Source organism: Schistocerca americana, chromosome 3 (assembly GCF_021461395.2).
Source record: "Schistocerca americana isolate TAMUIC-IGC-003095 chromosome 3, iqSchAmer2.1, whole genome shotgun sequence".
Classification (NCBI taxonomy): Eukaryota; Metazoa; Arthropoda; class Insecta; order Orthoptera; family Acrididae; genus Schistocerca; species Schistocerca americana.
This window is the reverse complement of record NC_060121.1, coordinates 695,648,184-695,666,368: the sequence shown is the minus strand read 5'-3', so window position 1 is coordinate 695,666,368 and position 18,185 is coordinate 695,648,184. Positions and strand designations below refer to the sequence as shown.

Below are 18,185 nucleotides of genomic sequence, written 5' to 3'. Positions count from 1 at the left end.
CAGCACTTGGAACAACGTCAGTTTAACTAGTTGGTACATTTTTAGTGTCGGCCTGCTTCTCGTCGATATGTCTCGCTGATACAAGGCATCTGTAACGCTTTGGTGGAAGGCCTCAATGAATTCATTAAATTAGTTTAAAATAACAGTCTAATATTTATGTTAATATCTTATAGTAGTTCACAAGTACGGACATGTAATCATGAATTTCACAAATGCGTTACATATTGAATTTGAAGATGAGACGAGAGTTGTAGAAGAGGACAAAGGATGCTGCATCTTGGAAGCAGAAGTAGAAAGGGCTTTAAGATGAAGAATTATAAATCAAGTGGAATTGATGTGTTACCGCCAGATTTGTTTAAGAGCCTTTACAGTAGTGGTGTTAAAGAGTTAACATAAAATAATGGAAAACATGAATGGCCGGAAGACTTTCTCTCAGCTGTTATGATGCAAACTGAGAAGAAAAAGAATACCAAGAAATGTGAAGATTTTAGAAGTCTAATTTCTCATGCAGCAAAAGTTTTATTGAGGGTGATAAATAGAAGACTTCGCGGAAGACTGGAAAAAGTATGGATTTAGAAGAGGGGAGAGATGCAACAGGACTGCCGAGAATTTTAAGTGAGAGAAGCATTGAAAGAGGAAGAAAAGTTTATACTGTTTTCACTGACTTGGAGGAAGCATATGATAGAGTACAGAGGAACAAATTAACGGCCATACGAATGGTGTCGACTGGAGGGACAGAAGGCTGATTAAAAACCTATACCTACAACAGAAAATACCAGTACAGATTGGAAATAAGATTACAGAGGAAAGCACAATTGGAAGGGGAGTGAGGTAAGACTGTCTTCTCTCCCTAATGCTGCTTACCGTATATTTGGAGCATATTATTCATAAATATTTGAGATAAAATAAAGGAGCGCCGGTTCGTGGTAGGAGGATAGAATGCATTCGATTTGCGGATGATATGGTGTTATTCGCAGAGGGCAAAAGAACCGTGACTGGTATGTTAAATGAATTAAATAAGACCTGTCAGGAATTCTGAAATAGAATTAATAAGAAAAAGGCAAAACGTATGATGATAAGTGCAAGAAAAGTAAGAACAACTATTAAGTTAGAACAAGAAGATATAGAACAAGTTAGTGTTTTCAAATACCTGGTAAGCGTTATTACCGATGATGCTAGATGCAATAAGGAGGTCAAAACACGTATGGCAATTGCCAAAGAAGCATTTAATAACGGAGTTGAGAATGGACAATGAGGAAAGACGAAGAAAGAAGAAGTACTTGAGAAGTGTATTTGTAGGAGGATGGAAGTAAAATGGATAGACGGAGTGAGAAATGAGGTGTTGAGAAGAATGGAGGAACAGAAAGAAATTGTAAAGATAATCAGGAAAAGGAATTGGCTTAGATAGTGGATGAGAACTGACTGTTTACTGATGGACGCTATGGAAGCAATGGTGAATGGAAGAAGAAGAAGAAGAAGAGGACGCAGAAGATACCAGATGGTGGATAGTATAAGGGTAGGAAATAGTTATGAGAAAACGAAGAGGGTAGCAAATGATAGGACTGAATGGAGAGCTACATGTGAGGACCTGCCCTATTATCAGTTTCATAATGATTTACCCCTGACTTTGAGCTCATACATTGGTTACATCGCATGGCGAACATCGATGTGTTGTACCTTACCGGTAGCGTAGAGACATTTACTTCTATATGGCGCATGAATATTACTTTTTAGTTGAAAAGGGGGCGATATGCGCGATCATATTTAAGAGAAAGCGTGCTCCTTCGAGCATATTTTAGAGCGTGTCAACTTTGAGTGGTCATAGAAGTCAGACCGTAATTATTAGAAGAAAAATTTTCTTTACATACTTTAAAACTTTAAAGATACAACCTTTTTCTATTTGCAGGTGAATTTTCGTTGCTTTACGATTAGTCGATTTGTCCTAATAATGGTGAATGCAAATTGCCGCAGTTCGCCTGGTGGTGATGTGTATTAACAAGACGAAAAGACTAATGCAAGCTCTGTTGAGCTTGCAATTCGGCTTTTTTCACAGCTGTTATGCTTTTATGCACATAAACCTACATAAAGTGCTACAATCACGTAATCCATTTATTTGATTTTGCGCCTTCATGCACCGCGTGCTTGCATATGCTATATTGCCGGACCTCTGCAACTGAACGCGGCAATGCTATATTGGAATGCGACCACGAAATTGCCATTCTTGGCTGGTGAATAGGCACCTAGCGTGCATTACAACAATGCCAACTCGCAGGTATGGCAATCACACTCCACTACAGCCTCGCTTACATTGCAGCTACTAACGCAATTGCTTTACAAACTTTTAACTGATCAACTCGAGGAGTAAACATTATACGATGTAACCAACTAAAGTTCAAGCTTTACACCCCTGCTTTCTCCGCCGCAGTTGCTACGACGGTAAGCTCAATCGCAGCGCCTAGTCTTTGAAATTATAGGGACGAAACAACTAATCAAAAAATAAATAAAATCCGCCTGCAAATAGAAAAAGATTATGTCCATAAACAGTGAAAAGCAAATTTTTCTAGTAATTACGGTCTGGCTTCTATGACTCCTGAAAGCTGAAACGCGTCAAAAAATGCTCAAATAAAGCACGCTTTCTCTTAAATATTGCCGCGTATTTTGCCCACATTTCAACTAAAATGTAATATTCAGACGATGTAACCAGAATATATGCTCAAAGTCAAAGGTCGATCATTATTAAATGGATAATTGGGCAGAACACAGATAATGATGATGATGATGATGATGATGATGATGATGATTACATTTCCGACCAGTTACGGGGTGCAAACCGTAATGTAAGATCGGAAATTTAAAAAAAAGGTTTAGATGGTTGCTGCCCATTAACACGATAGACATACGTAAAGAAGCTCCGAAAACGTTCAAGAGTCTTAAGAATCTATGTGAATCTATGTAGAATAAAATTATGGTTCGTTACTGCAGATCTTCTACTAAGATGGTAGCAGTGTGAATGTACTTTTTCAGACTTCTGTCTTTGTACACTCCTTGAAATTGAAATAAGAACACCGTGAATTCATTGTCCCAGGAAGGGGAAACTTTATTGACACATTCCTGGGGTCAGATACATCACATGATCACACTGACAGAACCACAGGCACATAGACACAGGCAACAGAGCATGCACAATGTCGGCACTAGTACAGTGTATATCCACCTTCCGCAGCAATGCAGGCTGCTATTCTCCCATGGAGACGATCGTAGAGATGCTGGATGTAGTCCTGTGGAACGGCTTGCCATGCCATTTCCACCTGGCGCCTCAGTTGGACCAGCGTTCGTGCTGGACGTGCAGACCGCGTGAGACGACGCTTCATCCAGGCCTAAACATGCTCAATTGGGACAGATCCGGAGATCTTGCTGGCCAGGGTAGTTGACTTACACCTTCTAGAGCACGTTGGGTGGCACGGGATACATGCGGACGTGCATTGTCCTGTTGACAGCAAGTTCCCTTGCCGGTCTAGGAATGGTAGAACGATGGGTTCGATGACGGTTTGGATGTACCGTGCACTATTCAGTGTCCCCTCGACGATCACCAGTGGTGTACTGCCAGTGTAGGAGATCGCTCCCCACACCATGATGCCGGGTGTTGGCCCTGTGTGCCTCGGTCGTATGCAGTCCTGATTGTGGCGCTCACCTGCACGGCGCCAAACACGCATACGACCATCATTGGCACCAAGGCAGAAGCGACTCTCATCGCTGAAGACGACACGTCTCCATTCGTCCCTCCATTCACGCCTGTCGCGACACCACTGGAGGCGGGCAGCACGATGTTGGGGCGTGAGCGGAAGACGGCCTAACGGTGTGCGGGACCGTAGCCCAGCTTCATGGAGACGGTTGCGAATGGTCCTCGCCGATACCCCAGGAGCAACAGTGTCCCTAATTTGCTGGGAAGTGGCGGTGCGGTCCCCTACGGCACTGCGTAGGATCCTACGGTCTTGGCGTGCATCCGTGCGTCGCTGCGGTCCGGTCCCAGGTCGACGGGCACGTGCACCTTCCGCCGACCACTGGCGACAACAGCGATGTACTGTGGAGACCTCACGCCCCACGTGTTGAGCAATACGGCGGTACGTCCACCCGGCCTCCCGCATGCCCACTATACGCCCTCGCTCAAAGACCGTCAACTGGACATACGGTTCACGTCCACGCTGTCGCGGCATGCTACCAGTGTTAAAGACTGCGATGGAGCTCCGTATGCCACGGCAAACTGGCTGACACTGACGGCGGCGGTGCACAAATGCTGCGCAGCTAGCGCCATTCGACGGCCAACACCGCGGCTCCTGGTGTATCCGCTGTGGCGTGCGTGTGATCATTGCTTGTACAGCCCTCTCGCAGTGTCCGGAGCAAGTATGGTGGGTCTGACACACCGGTGTCAATGTGTTCTTTTTTCCATTTCCAGGAGTGTATATACTACTCTCTTTGTTCCATAACTCTGGTCGTAAATGTACACGTCACATTTATCAGACTCGTGGTTGTCTCGTTTTCCCACTTCTACATTGCTATAAATAACAAACAAATAGAATGCCTCTACTTACCGCTCACGAACTACAACTTGGCGTCGCGCGAGCGGGGCGAGCGGGTAGCGGATAGGATTTGCTGGCGGTACAGGTGGGGTGCAGAGAACACGCTCCGTGTTAAGTACGCAGTGCGGAGAACACAAACCTGTGATTTGACCTTCCACGAGCTCCACGATGGGCCAGCAAACGCATCACCGGTCATTTCCGAAAAACATCGCAACGAAAGTGCCGCAACACAACACAGACAGCGACAGCACGGATCAGTGACAAAGCGGACAACAACGCAGTCAGCGCCGGCTACTACAGGGACCAGTTACGTTAGTGTGGCAATAACCACTTACAGAGAGCAAGTGGTAGCACTAGCAGTGGAGGAAATATAAAGCACGTCGGGGGGACGTGGAAAACAGCGCAGCGATTTATCTGACGTCCAAAAAGACACGACCGTTGGCTTTTGGGTCAAGAGCGGAAGCACTTCCGAAACGGCTAAGTCTGTAAACCGTTTGCGCGTCACCGTGGGTAAAGTATGCTGTGCGTAGCAAAATGCCGCTATCCAAAACCGGTGTCGAGCAGCTGCGTGCACCACGGACCATAGATGACGGGGGTGACCACGTCTGCGGAGATCTGTCCTTGTAGATGGAGTAGAAGTGCAACTGGTGGGCAACTGACTGCCCAGATGAGTCAAGGCGCTAGCAGCAGACTCTCCTCAACAACCGTTCAGTGAACATTCCGGCGTAGGCGACCTCCGCAGCAGACGACTGCTGCTCATTGGCGACGAAGGCTGTAATTTGCAAGCCGAAACCGCAAATGGGCGTCCACTGCGTGGCGGCAGGCGGCAACGGGTGGCGTTTTCATGGCTGTTAGCCTCTCCCCGATGTTATTCAACCTGTATATTGAATAAGCAGTAAAGGAAACAAAAGAAAAATTCGGAGTAGGTATTAAAATCCAAGGAGAAGAAATAAAAACTTCGAGGTTCACCGATGACAATGTCATTCTGTCAGAGACAGAAAAGGACGTGGAAGAGCAGTTGAACGTAATGGACTGTGTCTTGAAAGGAGGATATAAGATGAACATCAACAAAAGCAAAATGAGGATAATGGAATGTAGTCCAATTAAATCGGGTCATGCTGAGGGAATTAGATTAGGAAATGAGACACTTAAAGTAGTAAAGGAGTTTTGCTATTTGGGGAGCAAAATAACTGATGATGGACGAAGTAGAGAGGATATAAAATGTAGCCTGGCAATGGCAAGGAAAGCGTTTCTGAAGAAGAGAAATTTATCAACATCGAGTATAGATTTAAGTGTCATTAAGTCGTTTCTGAAAGTATTTGTATGGAGTGCAGCCATGTATGGAAGTGAAACATGGACGATAAATAGTTTGGACAAGAAGAGAATAGAAGCTTTTGTAATGTGGTGCTACAGAAGAATGCTGAAGATTAGATGGGTAGATCACATAACTAATGAGGAGGTATTGAATAGAATTGGGGAGAAGAGGAGTTTGTGTCACAACTTGACTAGAAGAAGGGATCGGTTGGTAGGACATGTTCTGAGGCATCAAGGGATCACCAATTTAGTATTGGAGGGAAGCATGGAGGGTAAAAATTATAGAGGGAGACCAAGAGATGAAAACACTAAGCAGATTCAAACGGATGTAGGTTGCAGTAGCTACTGGGAGATGAAGAAGCTTGCACAGGATAGAGTAGCATGAAGAGCTGCATCAAACCAGTCTCAGGACTGAAGACCACAACAACAACAGCGTTTTTCGGCGTGAAACATCTGAAAGCGAACATCCTGCAACAGTTACGGTCTGTGGAATGTTTTCGTGGCATTCCCTGGATTATCTCGTCTTTCTAAAAGGCACAATTGACCAACACAAGTATGCATCTATCTTTGGGGACTATGTCTTCCCCTATATGCAATCTCTTTTTCCTAGGAACGATGGCATCTACCAGCAGGGCAATGCAACATGTCATACGGCTCACAGTCTACGTGGGTGCTTCAAAGAGTACCATGAGAGTTTACTGTGCTCCACTGGCCACCATACTCCCCGGATTTAAACCCAATCGAGGATCTATTGAACCACCTAGATTGGGCCGTACGCGCCATGGATCCTCAGCTGCGAAACCAAAAGCAGCTCGCCACGATACTAAGAGACCGCATAGCTCCACATCCCCATCGGTATCTTCCAGGACCTCACAGACTCTCTTCCTGAAAGTTTCGCAGCGATCCACTCTCTAAAAGGTCGTTATTCAAGTTTTTGACAGTGGCTATACACTACTGGCCATTAAAATTGCTACACCACGAAGATGACGTGCTACAGACGCGAAATTTAACCGATAGGAAGAAGATGCAGTGATATGCAAAGGATGCCTGGTGAAACGTTGTTGTGATGCCTCGTGTAAGGAGGAGAAATGCGTACCATCACGTTTCCGACTTTGATAAAGGTCGGATTGTAGCCTATCGCGATTGCGGTTTATCGTATCGCGACATTGCTGCTCGCGTTGGTCGATATCCAATGGCTGTTATCAGAACATGGAATCGGTGGGTTCAGGTGGGTAATACAGAACGCCGTGCAGGATCCCAACGGCCTCGTGTCACTAGCAGTCGAGATGACAGGCATCTTATCCGCATGGCTGTAACGGATCCTGCAGCCATGTCTCGATCCCTGAGTCAACAGATGGGGACGTTTGCAAGACGGCAACCATCTCCACGAACAGTTCGACGACGTTTCCATCAGCATGGACTATCAGCTTGGAGACCATGGCTGCGGTTACCCTTGACGCTGCATCATAGACAGGAGCGCCTGCGATGGTGTACTCAACGACGAACCTGGGTGCACGAAGCCAAAAATTCATTTATTTCGGGTGAATCCATGTTCAGTTTACAGCATCATGAAAGTCGCATCCGTGTTTGGCGACATCGCGGTGAACGCACATTGGAAGCGTGTATTCGTCATCGCCATACTGGCGTATCACCCGGCGAGATGGTATGGGGTGCCATTGGTTACACGTCTCTGTCACCTCTTGTTCGCATTGACGGCGCTTTGAAGAGTGGACGTCACATTTCAGATGTGTTACGACCCGTGGCTCTACCCTTCATTCGATCCCTGCGAAACCCTACATTTCAGCAGGATGATGCACGACCGCATGTTGCAGGTCCTGTACGGGCCTTTCTGGATACAGAAAATATTCGACTGCTGCCCTGGCCAGCATATTCTTCAGATCTCTCTCCAATTGAAAACGCTGGTCAATGGTGGCCGAGCAACTGGCTCGTCACAATACGCCAATTACATAACTAATGAGGAGGTATTGAATAGAATTGGGGAGAAGAGGAGTTTGTGTCACAACTTGACTAGAAGAAGGGATCGGTTGGTAGGAGATGTTCTGAGGCATCAAGGGATCACCAATTTAGTATTGGAGGGAAGCATGGAGGGTAAAAATTGTAGAGGGAGACGCAGATGAACTGTGGTATCGTGTTGAAGCTGCATGGGCAGCTGTACCTGTACACGCCATCCAAGCTCTGTTTGACTCAATGGGCAGGCGTATCAAGGCCGTTATTACGGCCAGAGGTGGTTGTTCTGGGTACTGATTTCTCAGGATCTATGCGCCCAAATTTGCCCGAAAATGTAATCACATGTCAGTTCTAGCATAATATATTTGTTCAATGAATACCCGTTTATCATCTGCATTTCATCTTGGTGTACCAATTTTAATGGCCAGTAGTGTATTAATGGAGTGGATATTGGAGCACGCTGTAGAACAACGACAATCTGCAAATCACGAAGGAACGAAGTCTTCCGACTGCTACCGATCAGAGCTGTGGAGCCAGAGTGCCAAGTTAAGTTTCCACATACGAGCGCCATCGTTCGAAATGAAGTGGAATATTCATGGACGTAGCCGGGATTTTGTCAAAGGGGGTGGCGGGTGTCCAATTTGCATAAATACTCATGCTTTTCATTTATTCCGAAAATGTTCATAAAGCGCGATAAATCATTTTATTCGAAAATTATCTCAGAGTTTTCACCAAACGGAGATATAATGTCGTTATTTAGGAGTGCTGTATTTTGGAAAACCACTAAGAAGCAGCCATCCTCCAGTCTCCCTTCGTCCTCAGTCATTTTACACTCTTCTTCTTTCACTTTCAGTCTCGATTTGAGATGAGAGAGTGATCAAGAGTGCATGAGCGCAAATTGTTTGGGACACCGTTATTATTACTGACAAGAGTTTCGGAATAAAGAGGTCTCTGTTCAACATATGACCATTAGAACAATTTTTGGTAGCGCAAATGCAAAGGATCTGGAATTATTCAGCCTTACACATTCTCGAATTTCCTCATTTAAGCATAAATCTGTAACTTGATGAAATGTCAGAAATATTTTCTGCCTTAAAGAGTATCCCGACAGACAAATGCACGACACTAAATGAGGAGAATTTAATTTTTTATTTTTTTATCATATGACTTTTTGTGCCGAGGGTCTCCGAAGAGACGTTAGGCTCGCCTACTCTTTTCATTTAAGCAGATGGGCTGCATCTTTAAGGGAATTGGAATCTGTGAAGGAATTGGCTGTGGCCTATAGTAAACCCTGCATTTGCCTAAATTGAAAATAGGAAATCACAGAAAACCATTTTCAAGGTGGCCGGAGGATGGATTCAAACCACCTCGCCTTCCGAATCCAGGGATTGCTAGCTCAGAGGTTCAACACACAGAGCTACCCCAAGTCGGTGGCGAATTTGGAGAAACTGGACTGAATTCTGACATTGCATGTTTTTCTTTTAATTGTGCAAGTTTAGTCATTTGATAGTGCTTGAATGCATGTTTATTTTCATACCTGTTTGTACATGGAATTGCTGGCTTCTGATCGTAAATAGATTATGGACTATGGGGAGCGAGGGATGCAGGGAGCAGTCGGCTCGGACGAATTCAAGCAGCCAACTGCCAAAATATTTTAGAAACTATAGAATGTGCTGTCATCGTATACTCCTATGCTCTCCAAAGACCTCTCCCCATCTTTCCGTATCGGAACAGGTTTTCATTATTGAGTACCGTCCGGGTAACCATATTGAACGATATTTTGGCATTTGAGCTACTAATGACAGAATACTGAGCAAATTTTTTGAAGAAATTCAACCATCGCCATTGGTGCGATACTTTTGTTAATTAACGCGATTTTTGCACGTCGCAGACAAATCGAATGAATTTTCATGCACTGATTTTAACTGAATGTTATTTGTAATGATATTTACCGCTTCGTTGCCTTGTGAAAACTGAAATATTACAAACTCGAAGTTCTGCCAGCCTCCACACAACGACTCCAGTGCTAACATTTAACTGCTGTAGGTAGGCAATCTGGCGATCATAATAGTGAGCCCATATTTTTAATTTCCCATAACGCTAGCAAATGAATCAAAATCAGTTTTACTGTTCTTTCTTGTTGTTACAAACTTATCCAATAGAAACACAGGACTGAAAAATGAACGGCAGCTCTTACCTTAAAGGTCCGCATCTCGTGGTCGTGCGGTAGCGTTCTCGCTTCCCACACCCGGGTTCCCGGGTTCGATTCCCGGCGGGGCCAGGGATTTTCTCTGCCTCGTGATGGCTGGGTGTTGTGTGCTGTCCTTAGGTTAGTTAGGTTTAAGTAGTTCTAAGTTCTAAGGGACTGATGACCATAGATGTTAAGTCCCATAGTGCTCAGAGCCATTTGAACCATTCTTACCTTAAAGTAATGTAGGTAAGAACGGAAATGACACAACTACTGAGCTCCAGTAGGCCAACAGTTGATCTTGGCTAAAACAGGGATTGGTGATAGCTGTTAGTTCTATGGATGTACAGATAGTTTAAATCTATCCTTGGCCTTACTGACAATCGATAGTCAATTCCTTTTTTCGTTAGTTTATTTTAAGTAATTGGTGAGATGTCCGGACCCCTGGACCCCCCGCCCATTGACTTCTACGATCACCTGACTTAAAACTGGAACGTCGTTAGCGTGAGAAAGAGGAGGGTAAGAAGAAAGCATTTACAGCCGTGGACAAAGATAGATGTTTCTCGGCAGTACGAAAGAAATATTCTCCATCCTTTGTGGACAACACCTTAGCAATACATCGACAACGGTACTTGGAATAGGCTGATCCATTATCAGCAATAATTCGTGGCAACAACGCATTACGGCTGTGTGTAACAGCCACATTGCAGCAGTGTTGGCGGCAAACAATTGCGGCCACACAGTACTGTAATACGAGGTGCATTCAAGTTCTAAGGTCTCCGATTTTTTTTTTTTTTTTTTCTAATTAACTACTCACCCGAAATCGATGAAACTGGCGTTACTTCTCGACGTAATCGCCCTGCAGACGTACACATTTTTCACATGATTCCATGGCAGCGGCGAAGGCTTCTTTAGGAGTCTGTTATGACCACTGGAAAATCGCGGAGGCAATAGCAGCACGCCTGGTGAATGTGCGGCTACGGAGAGTGTCTTTCATTGTTGGAAAAAGCCAAAAGTCACTAGGAGCCAGGTAAGGTGAGTAGGGAGTATGAGGAATCACTTCAAAATTGTTATCACGAAGAAACTGTTGCGTAACGTTAGCTCGATGTGCGGGTGCGTTGTCTTGGTGAAACAGCACACACGCAGCCCTTCCCGGACGTTTTTGTTGCAGTGCAGGAAGGAATTTGATCTTCAAAACATTTTCCGTAGTGCCCTTTGGAACGCAATGGGTAAGAATTACGCCCTCGCTTTCCCAGAACATGGACACCATCATTTTTTCAGCACTGGCGGTTACCAGAAATTTTTTTGGTGGCGGTGAATCTGTGTGCTTCCATTGAGCTGACTGGCGCTTTGTTTCTGGATTGAAAAATGGCATCCATGTCTCATCCATTGTCACAACCGACGAAAAGAAAGTCCCATTCATGCTGTCGTTGCGCGTCAACATTGCTTGGCAACATGCCACACGGGCAGCCATGTGGTTGTCCATCAGCATTTGTGGCACCCACCTGGATGACACTTTTCGTATTTTCAGGTCGTCATGCAGGATTGTGTGCACAGAACCCACGGAAATGCTAACTCTGGAGACGATCTGTTCAACAGTCATTCGGCGATCCCCCAAAACAATTCTATCCACTTTCTCGATCATGTCAACAGACCGGCTTGTGCGAGCCCAAGGTTGTTTCGGTTTGTTGTTACACGATGTTCTGCCTTCATTAAACTGTCGCACCCACGAACGCACATTCGACACATCCATAACTCCATCACCACATGTCTCCTTCAACTGTCGATGAATTTCAATTTGTTTCACACCACGCAAATTCAGAAAACGAATGATTGCACGCTGTTCAAGTAAGGAAAACGTCGCCATTTTAAGTATTTAAAATCTGCCGTACGGTGCTGCCATCTCTGGGACATATTGACAATGAATGCGGCCTCATTTTAAAACAATGCGCATGTTTCTATCTCTTTCCAGTCCGGAGAAAAAAAATCGGAGGCCTTAGAACTTGAATGCACCTCATATATGACCTGTGAAAAGACATCTTAATCCTCTGCAGTTTCATCTATTTAGTGAATTGAAAGACGCATATGACACAATTTTGAATTCAGTGAACTCACCAGTTCTCGGTTGTAGGATTATTAGTGGTGGGCCATTATTAATCTGCATTCTGTAATTAAAATTGAAAGAAGTTAAGCAGACGCGTCAAATCAAATATATATTGAAAGTATCGAGATTTTTTATGAAAAAGATATGTAACATAAAACTAAAAGTCGACTTCCAAATGATGGCGAAACAGGTTTTCTGTAGACTGAATTGCTGTTATGTCAATTTTGACAACAGAGAATAACTTTCCATTGTTTCCGAGTAGTTAAATTTTATTATTTGAAACATATAACAGATTAAAACTAAGGACAAAACGAATTACCATTGTCTGAAACATTAGTTGTTACAAAACCCCAGTTTGCCACATTTGTTCTCTCTCTTCGTCTTAAGAATGTTTATGTAGTTTTGTTTCGTTTCGCTTTGAGGAAGAATGTTTGCGGAGAACTGAAGTTGAGGTAGGAGCTGTCATTTCTCTTAAGAGGTATTACAAAATACACCCTGTGATCGCGCACAGTGATTATCGTTTTGGAGTTTGTGCTGAAGCAGTATAATTAACGGATGGGAAGTTCATGATAGTCAAGATACATTGGACAATATCTCATGATTTTGAGTTATTTATTAAGCAACTACCGATACGTGCATTATTAAAGTTTCTAACTTCGAAACAGAATGACATACTGCAATACTAAATGGGCATATAAGTTCAAGTGTTTAGGGCAAATCTGTTATACAGTTATGCTGAAGTCCCTTGGCATGTCATATAATCTGATCTCCCCCATACAATTTACAACATGAGTTATGGTAATCAGCTGTGCTGTCGACCACATTTCTACAGTTACATCGAGTTTGCAAAACAAATTGTGCGAATGCTACACGATTCACTTGGCGCCTGTGAAGAGTGTAGCACAGTCAGTAAAGTATCCTCCAGTTCTCAAGAAAAACGTTTCGAAACAAGTTCAGTAAATTACAATTCTCGTTTTTTTAACTGCCACTGCTGCTAAACATAGCAGTTCATTTCCCATAGCAAAACTTCTCATCACGGCGGTGTTCGTAAGACTGGTTGAATGCTTGGCAAATCACTCGTGTGTGGCGCGGTCGAGGCGAGCGACCGAGTGCAGCGATATACGATCATCCCAGGTTCAAATAACATCCAAAGCACGGTGACGCAAAGTTTTACTACAGATAGAAGTTCCATTCATAGTCCGGAAAGATTCTAAGTACATTCAGCACAAAAAAATTGGCCCATACCTGCGCAGATGGCACGGCAAGGAAAGGTCCTTGGGTGGTAGCGAGGGCTTTGTTGCGAATTGACATCGTGCGGCAGGGGAGCTGTAGTTCAGCAACTGAAGCATTAGCACATACATCTCATAACGGCACTAGGCAACAAGTAAATACGAGTGCGTTACGCCACTACTGTTGCCCGCTTTCCAGTCTCCTCTCTCCACCAATAACAAGTAATAGAGGAGCACACACTCTGCGGAAGGCCACTTACAATAGTGGCCGAAAGTTCTACACGTGGACAATGTTGTCACAGACCCTGGGAAATTTTATTAAAAGAAAATAAAGTTTGACCACCCATTGCATATCATAAAACAAAAAAGGGTAAAAATGTAGCGTAGCAGACAACGCCGCTTACTACGACACGCAATGTAAATTATCCATGCGTCAGTCCCTCGAATCTGTTCGTCAATATTACCTAAATATGAAATTTTCTTACCGAGCGAGGTGGCGCAGTGGTTAGACACTGGACTCGCATTCGGGAGGACGACGGTTCAATCCCGCGTCCGGCCATCCTGATTTAGGTTTTCCGTGATTTCCCTAAATCACTCCAGGCAAATGCCGGGATGGTTCCTCTGAAAGGGCACGGCCGACTTCCTTCCCTAATCCGATGAGACCGATGACCACGCTGTCTGGTCTCCTTCCCCAAACCAACTAACCAAATTTTGTTCTCGTTCTTCTACGTCTTTTCAGGAATAGTGTAGCCTTGGGAAGTATTTGTAGCTATGTTTTAGCCCCCATTCTTATTGTACGATTTGAATCGCAAGCTGTTTTAGCGACCCTCTTAAGAGCACTTTTTGCCATGTTATGAAGCGGAGAGATAGCAACGAGAACCATACGTGCGCATGTCTGCAGGACGATCGTTTACTGATATTATAGCGCTAATGTTCCAGTTTCTTAAATGAGTTCTCATCGTCAGTACACAGAGTAGATATTACAAATCAACAGAGAAGTTTGATTCTTTACCATAAGGACAGTTAATATTATTAGTAAATTGAGTAGTTTGGCATTATGTTGCTACTCTATATAAACATTTATTTTCTGTGTGTTGTAATAAATCGAAGCTCTTAATGAGATATGCTTATTATAATATAGTACAATAATTTCTTGATCCATGGGTCGTTTGTACAGTAATAATATTTGTCATTTGTGTTTCACGAGGATAGGACAGGTACCGACCGTGGTTTTCTTGGAAACACTATTTGCTTTAAATGATTAAGGAAAACCAAGAAAAACCTATGTCAGAATGATCAGACAGTGCATGAATCTCCATCTTCCTGAATCTTAGGTCAGCGTTTAAACAAATATATTACCCATTCGATTTATATCTTACAGTAAGCGTTTCAGCCAGATGTTTTTGTTTAAATCAAAAACTCATTCGCACTGGAAACTGTGAAGTTATATTGAGTGAACTCGTCGTAGTACAAAATACAATTAATGTTTCTATCAGGCATAAAGGCAATTACGATTTTAACTATAACAGCCTTGCTCAGTTAACTGCCCGCGTGTTTAGACAAATAAAGAAATTTATAAAAGGTGACATGAGAATTATGCTGCAGGTATCTGATTATACCTGCCTCCTTAATACTGTCATCCTCTGACATATGTTAACTGAATGACTCTGGATATGTCACTGTTAAAAGTAAATGTTTTTCTACAGGGAAAATGACCTATCGAGAAAGAGCTTGGTAGCTGTGGGAGGTACGCTTCTGCTTCTTGCGGTGTACAACTTGCCTGTTGCAACAGCCAGTGTCATACCAGGTTCGTAGCTGAGTCATCTTTTTTATGTACTGTATTAATGTGTAGTGATAAGCTCGTATAGAATATTTTATACAGTCCAGTATCTATAAGGTATAGCTGACTGCCGAACGATAGCTGTGTTATTAACACACAATAAATTGTCACTTCCCGAGCGGTGAAGAGGAGATGCTGGAAGTCAGTGTACCGGATCCCTAACTCACACACGACTGCTCCAAATTCCAACAGGCGACACAGCATATAAAAAGAAAGAAACGTAAAACACTTGTTTTATGCTGCTATCAAAGTAGTCTTCGTTCCAAGGACAACAAAGCTGTGGTACCGTACGCCTCTGTAGTCCGTAGTGTTGTAACAACAACTTTGTAGTAAATATAGTGTGGTGAGGCAATTAGGCTCTTTTTATCTTCTAAATTGCGCCTGCACTTTACAGAGGATAAAAAAAGAACTAATTTCGACACTGTACTACATTTACTTCAAAGCTTGTTCACTTTATAGAACTACTTGGACCACAACTTAATCTAATCTCAGTGATTTTTAATTAACCGCATACGGGAAACATATTTCGTTGCAAATATTTAGTACTGGTACCGTTAACCTAACATCTTAGCTACCGGTTAGTCAATAACTGTCAGCTTGGTGTGCACGTAGAAGCGTGTGTCTTATGCATCTATTTCGGCTGTAAAATTAGTGCGTTTGACGTAATAAAACAGCAAAAGTTGCATGAGCGTAGTTTTTTGTTGAATAACTATACCGGTAGTAATAATCTGTATAGATAATTGACGGCGGAACCCGTTTTAAATATGTTACGGAGCCCTTAAACAATCAAAACCTGAGCCCTTAAACGTTCATTTCGTCATTTAATGTTAACCATACAAATAGATAGGCCTACATGATACATTACTGACTTCTACAACAATATCCAAAACGACACACGGTAAATCAATACGCAAAATAACACTTTATTGATTCCATTGTTAATTGATAAAATTGTTTCCACTTAATGGGAGGGATACAGCTGTCTTTTTTATTTGTGATCAACTTCTTAATGTTAGACTTGACAGACGGGAGCTGAAGACGCATGTCAGGTTCAGCATCCAGTCTGTTGCAGTATTTTGTCGTAGTAACTGAGAATTTCGTTTCGCGAAATATTGTTGGGAACCGCAGAAGGAAGTGGCAAGTCGTTGATATTTATCACTAAATCTGCACCAAGAATCACCAAGTGACGTTTGTTTTCATACCTAAAAAGGACTTATACGTTTCGTTTGACATATTTTTTTGCTTCTGCAAATTCGGTTCAAAAGAGTTTTAAACCCATGAATTCATTTTCAGTTTTTAATTTCCCTTTTCAGAAAAATACGTCCCAAAAGATGAGCGCATTTCGTGGAAACCCTGGACCAGTTCTTCAAGTATTTCATTTGGCAATTCTGCCGTCTGACCAATGAACACATTCAGTTTTAAAAATCCGTCTACTTCAGTCTTGCCAGCACAATCCAAAAATCTAACTTTTTTTAAAGTGGTTATCATGTTATTAGTTACTGTTTCTCTTGTTACTGTTTCTCTTGTAAAGATAAATTTAATTCATTAACTTTTCCAAATATATCGGCCTAAAAAGGTAGTCTGAACAACCAAGTCTCATCCCTCGAACGTTCTTATAATTTAAAAGAAATTTCAGTCATAAAAGCTTGTAATTCAGCTCTTAGTTTGAATAATCTTAATAAGGTCTTACACTGTGATAACCATCTAACCTTGGCGTGGAACATTAGTGTTTTAAGTATGCTCCCATAATCTTCACACAATATTGAAAACAATCGACCTGTTTGGTAAGTCTTCCCTGACCCAGGATTCTGGGCTACTTTTCCAAGCTGTCCTTATTTCCTAAACGTCACCAGTCCCATTTCATCGTCCCTCTTCCTTCCTATTCAACCCATCTGCCAGAAGAAGAAGCCACAGGCTCAGAAAGCATGCCGATTTCCGTAACTTTGTATGTGTGTTTTTCTGCTTGGTGAGCTGATTTTTTTTAACCATCTAGCTACATTATATTTTCAAAAACTTATTATTATCATTGATAAATACAGTGACTGTTATATAAATGGCAATATGGGTGGTGCAGTTGGCACGTACACACCTGTACAAATTCATGTTTTCACTCACTGCAGATGATTTGTTGAATGTAGTCTAAGGCTGTTAGTCATTACAGGGAAAATAAAGAAGCTTGAACTCTCACAGTGGATCCAAAAAGATGTGTGTGACTCGGCAACATTTGAATTATCTCTCTTTTTTTAAGTTATCCTTTCTGGCTTCTTTGCAAGGTGAGGTATTTGACATACATGTTTGTGTTCAGACAGATGTCACCAGCCACCAGAACGAGGAGACTGTACCGATTATGTTCACAAATGGTTCTACAGTAACAAAACTGGTAAATGTGAAACATTCATTTATGGTGGCTGCAGAGGAAATGACAACAAATTTGACTCAGAAAATGAGTGCAGCCTTGCCTGTGTTGATGGATGTGAGTACTCATTTGTTGCTATTATACACCCTATTTCCATCATTCAGATTTTGCCCTGTTTATTTCCCCCACTCCATTTATTTCTTCCAATTTTGCTTCATGCTTACCCATTCATTACTTTTTTTCTAAACTGCAGATATTATTTGTTTTCATTTTATTGAATCTTCCTTGGGCACTTTTCTGGCTTATTTGCTCTCTCTCTCTCTCTCTTCTTTATTGTGTGTAACATATAATAATAATAATACTCTATTCAACATATGTATAAAAACAGATTACAATTCTTGATAATAGTACAATAATACATTCTTCTCAATGAATCATTGATTAACAAAATGATTAAATTACAAGTAAAATGGTTTGCTTAGCACTATTTACATATTTTTTCGAATTAATTCTTATTCTACATGTAAGTATGGTATTCTTCTAATGTGTAAAATGGATTTTGTAACAGGAATTTCTTTAGCTGAAATTTAAGCTTCATTGTGAGTAGGG

The 18,185-nt window shown here is 42.5% G+C and overlaps 1 protein-coding gene across 1 annotated transcript in view; it reads left to right on the top strand.

Annotated features, from left to right (window-relative positions):
• The window catches only part of LOC124605736 (neurexin-4-like), a 567,593-nt gene that overhangs the window by 226,046 nt on the left and 323,362 nt on the right, over nucleotides 1–18,185 (top strand). The window contains exons 3-4 of the mRNA XM_047137616.1: nucleotides 15,087–15,187; nucleotides 17,526–17,693. Of these exons, the coding sequence (XP_046993572.1) occupies nucleotides 15,087–15,187; nucleotides 17,526–17,693 (269 nt within the window). The remainder of the gene's footprint in view (nucleotides 1–15,086; nucleotides 15,188–17,525; nucleotides 17,694–18,185) is intronic.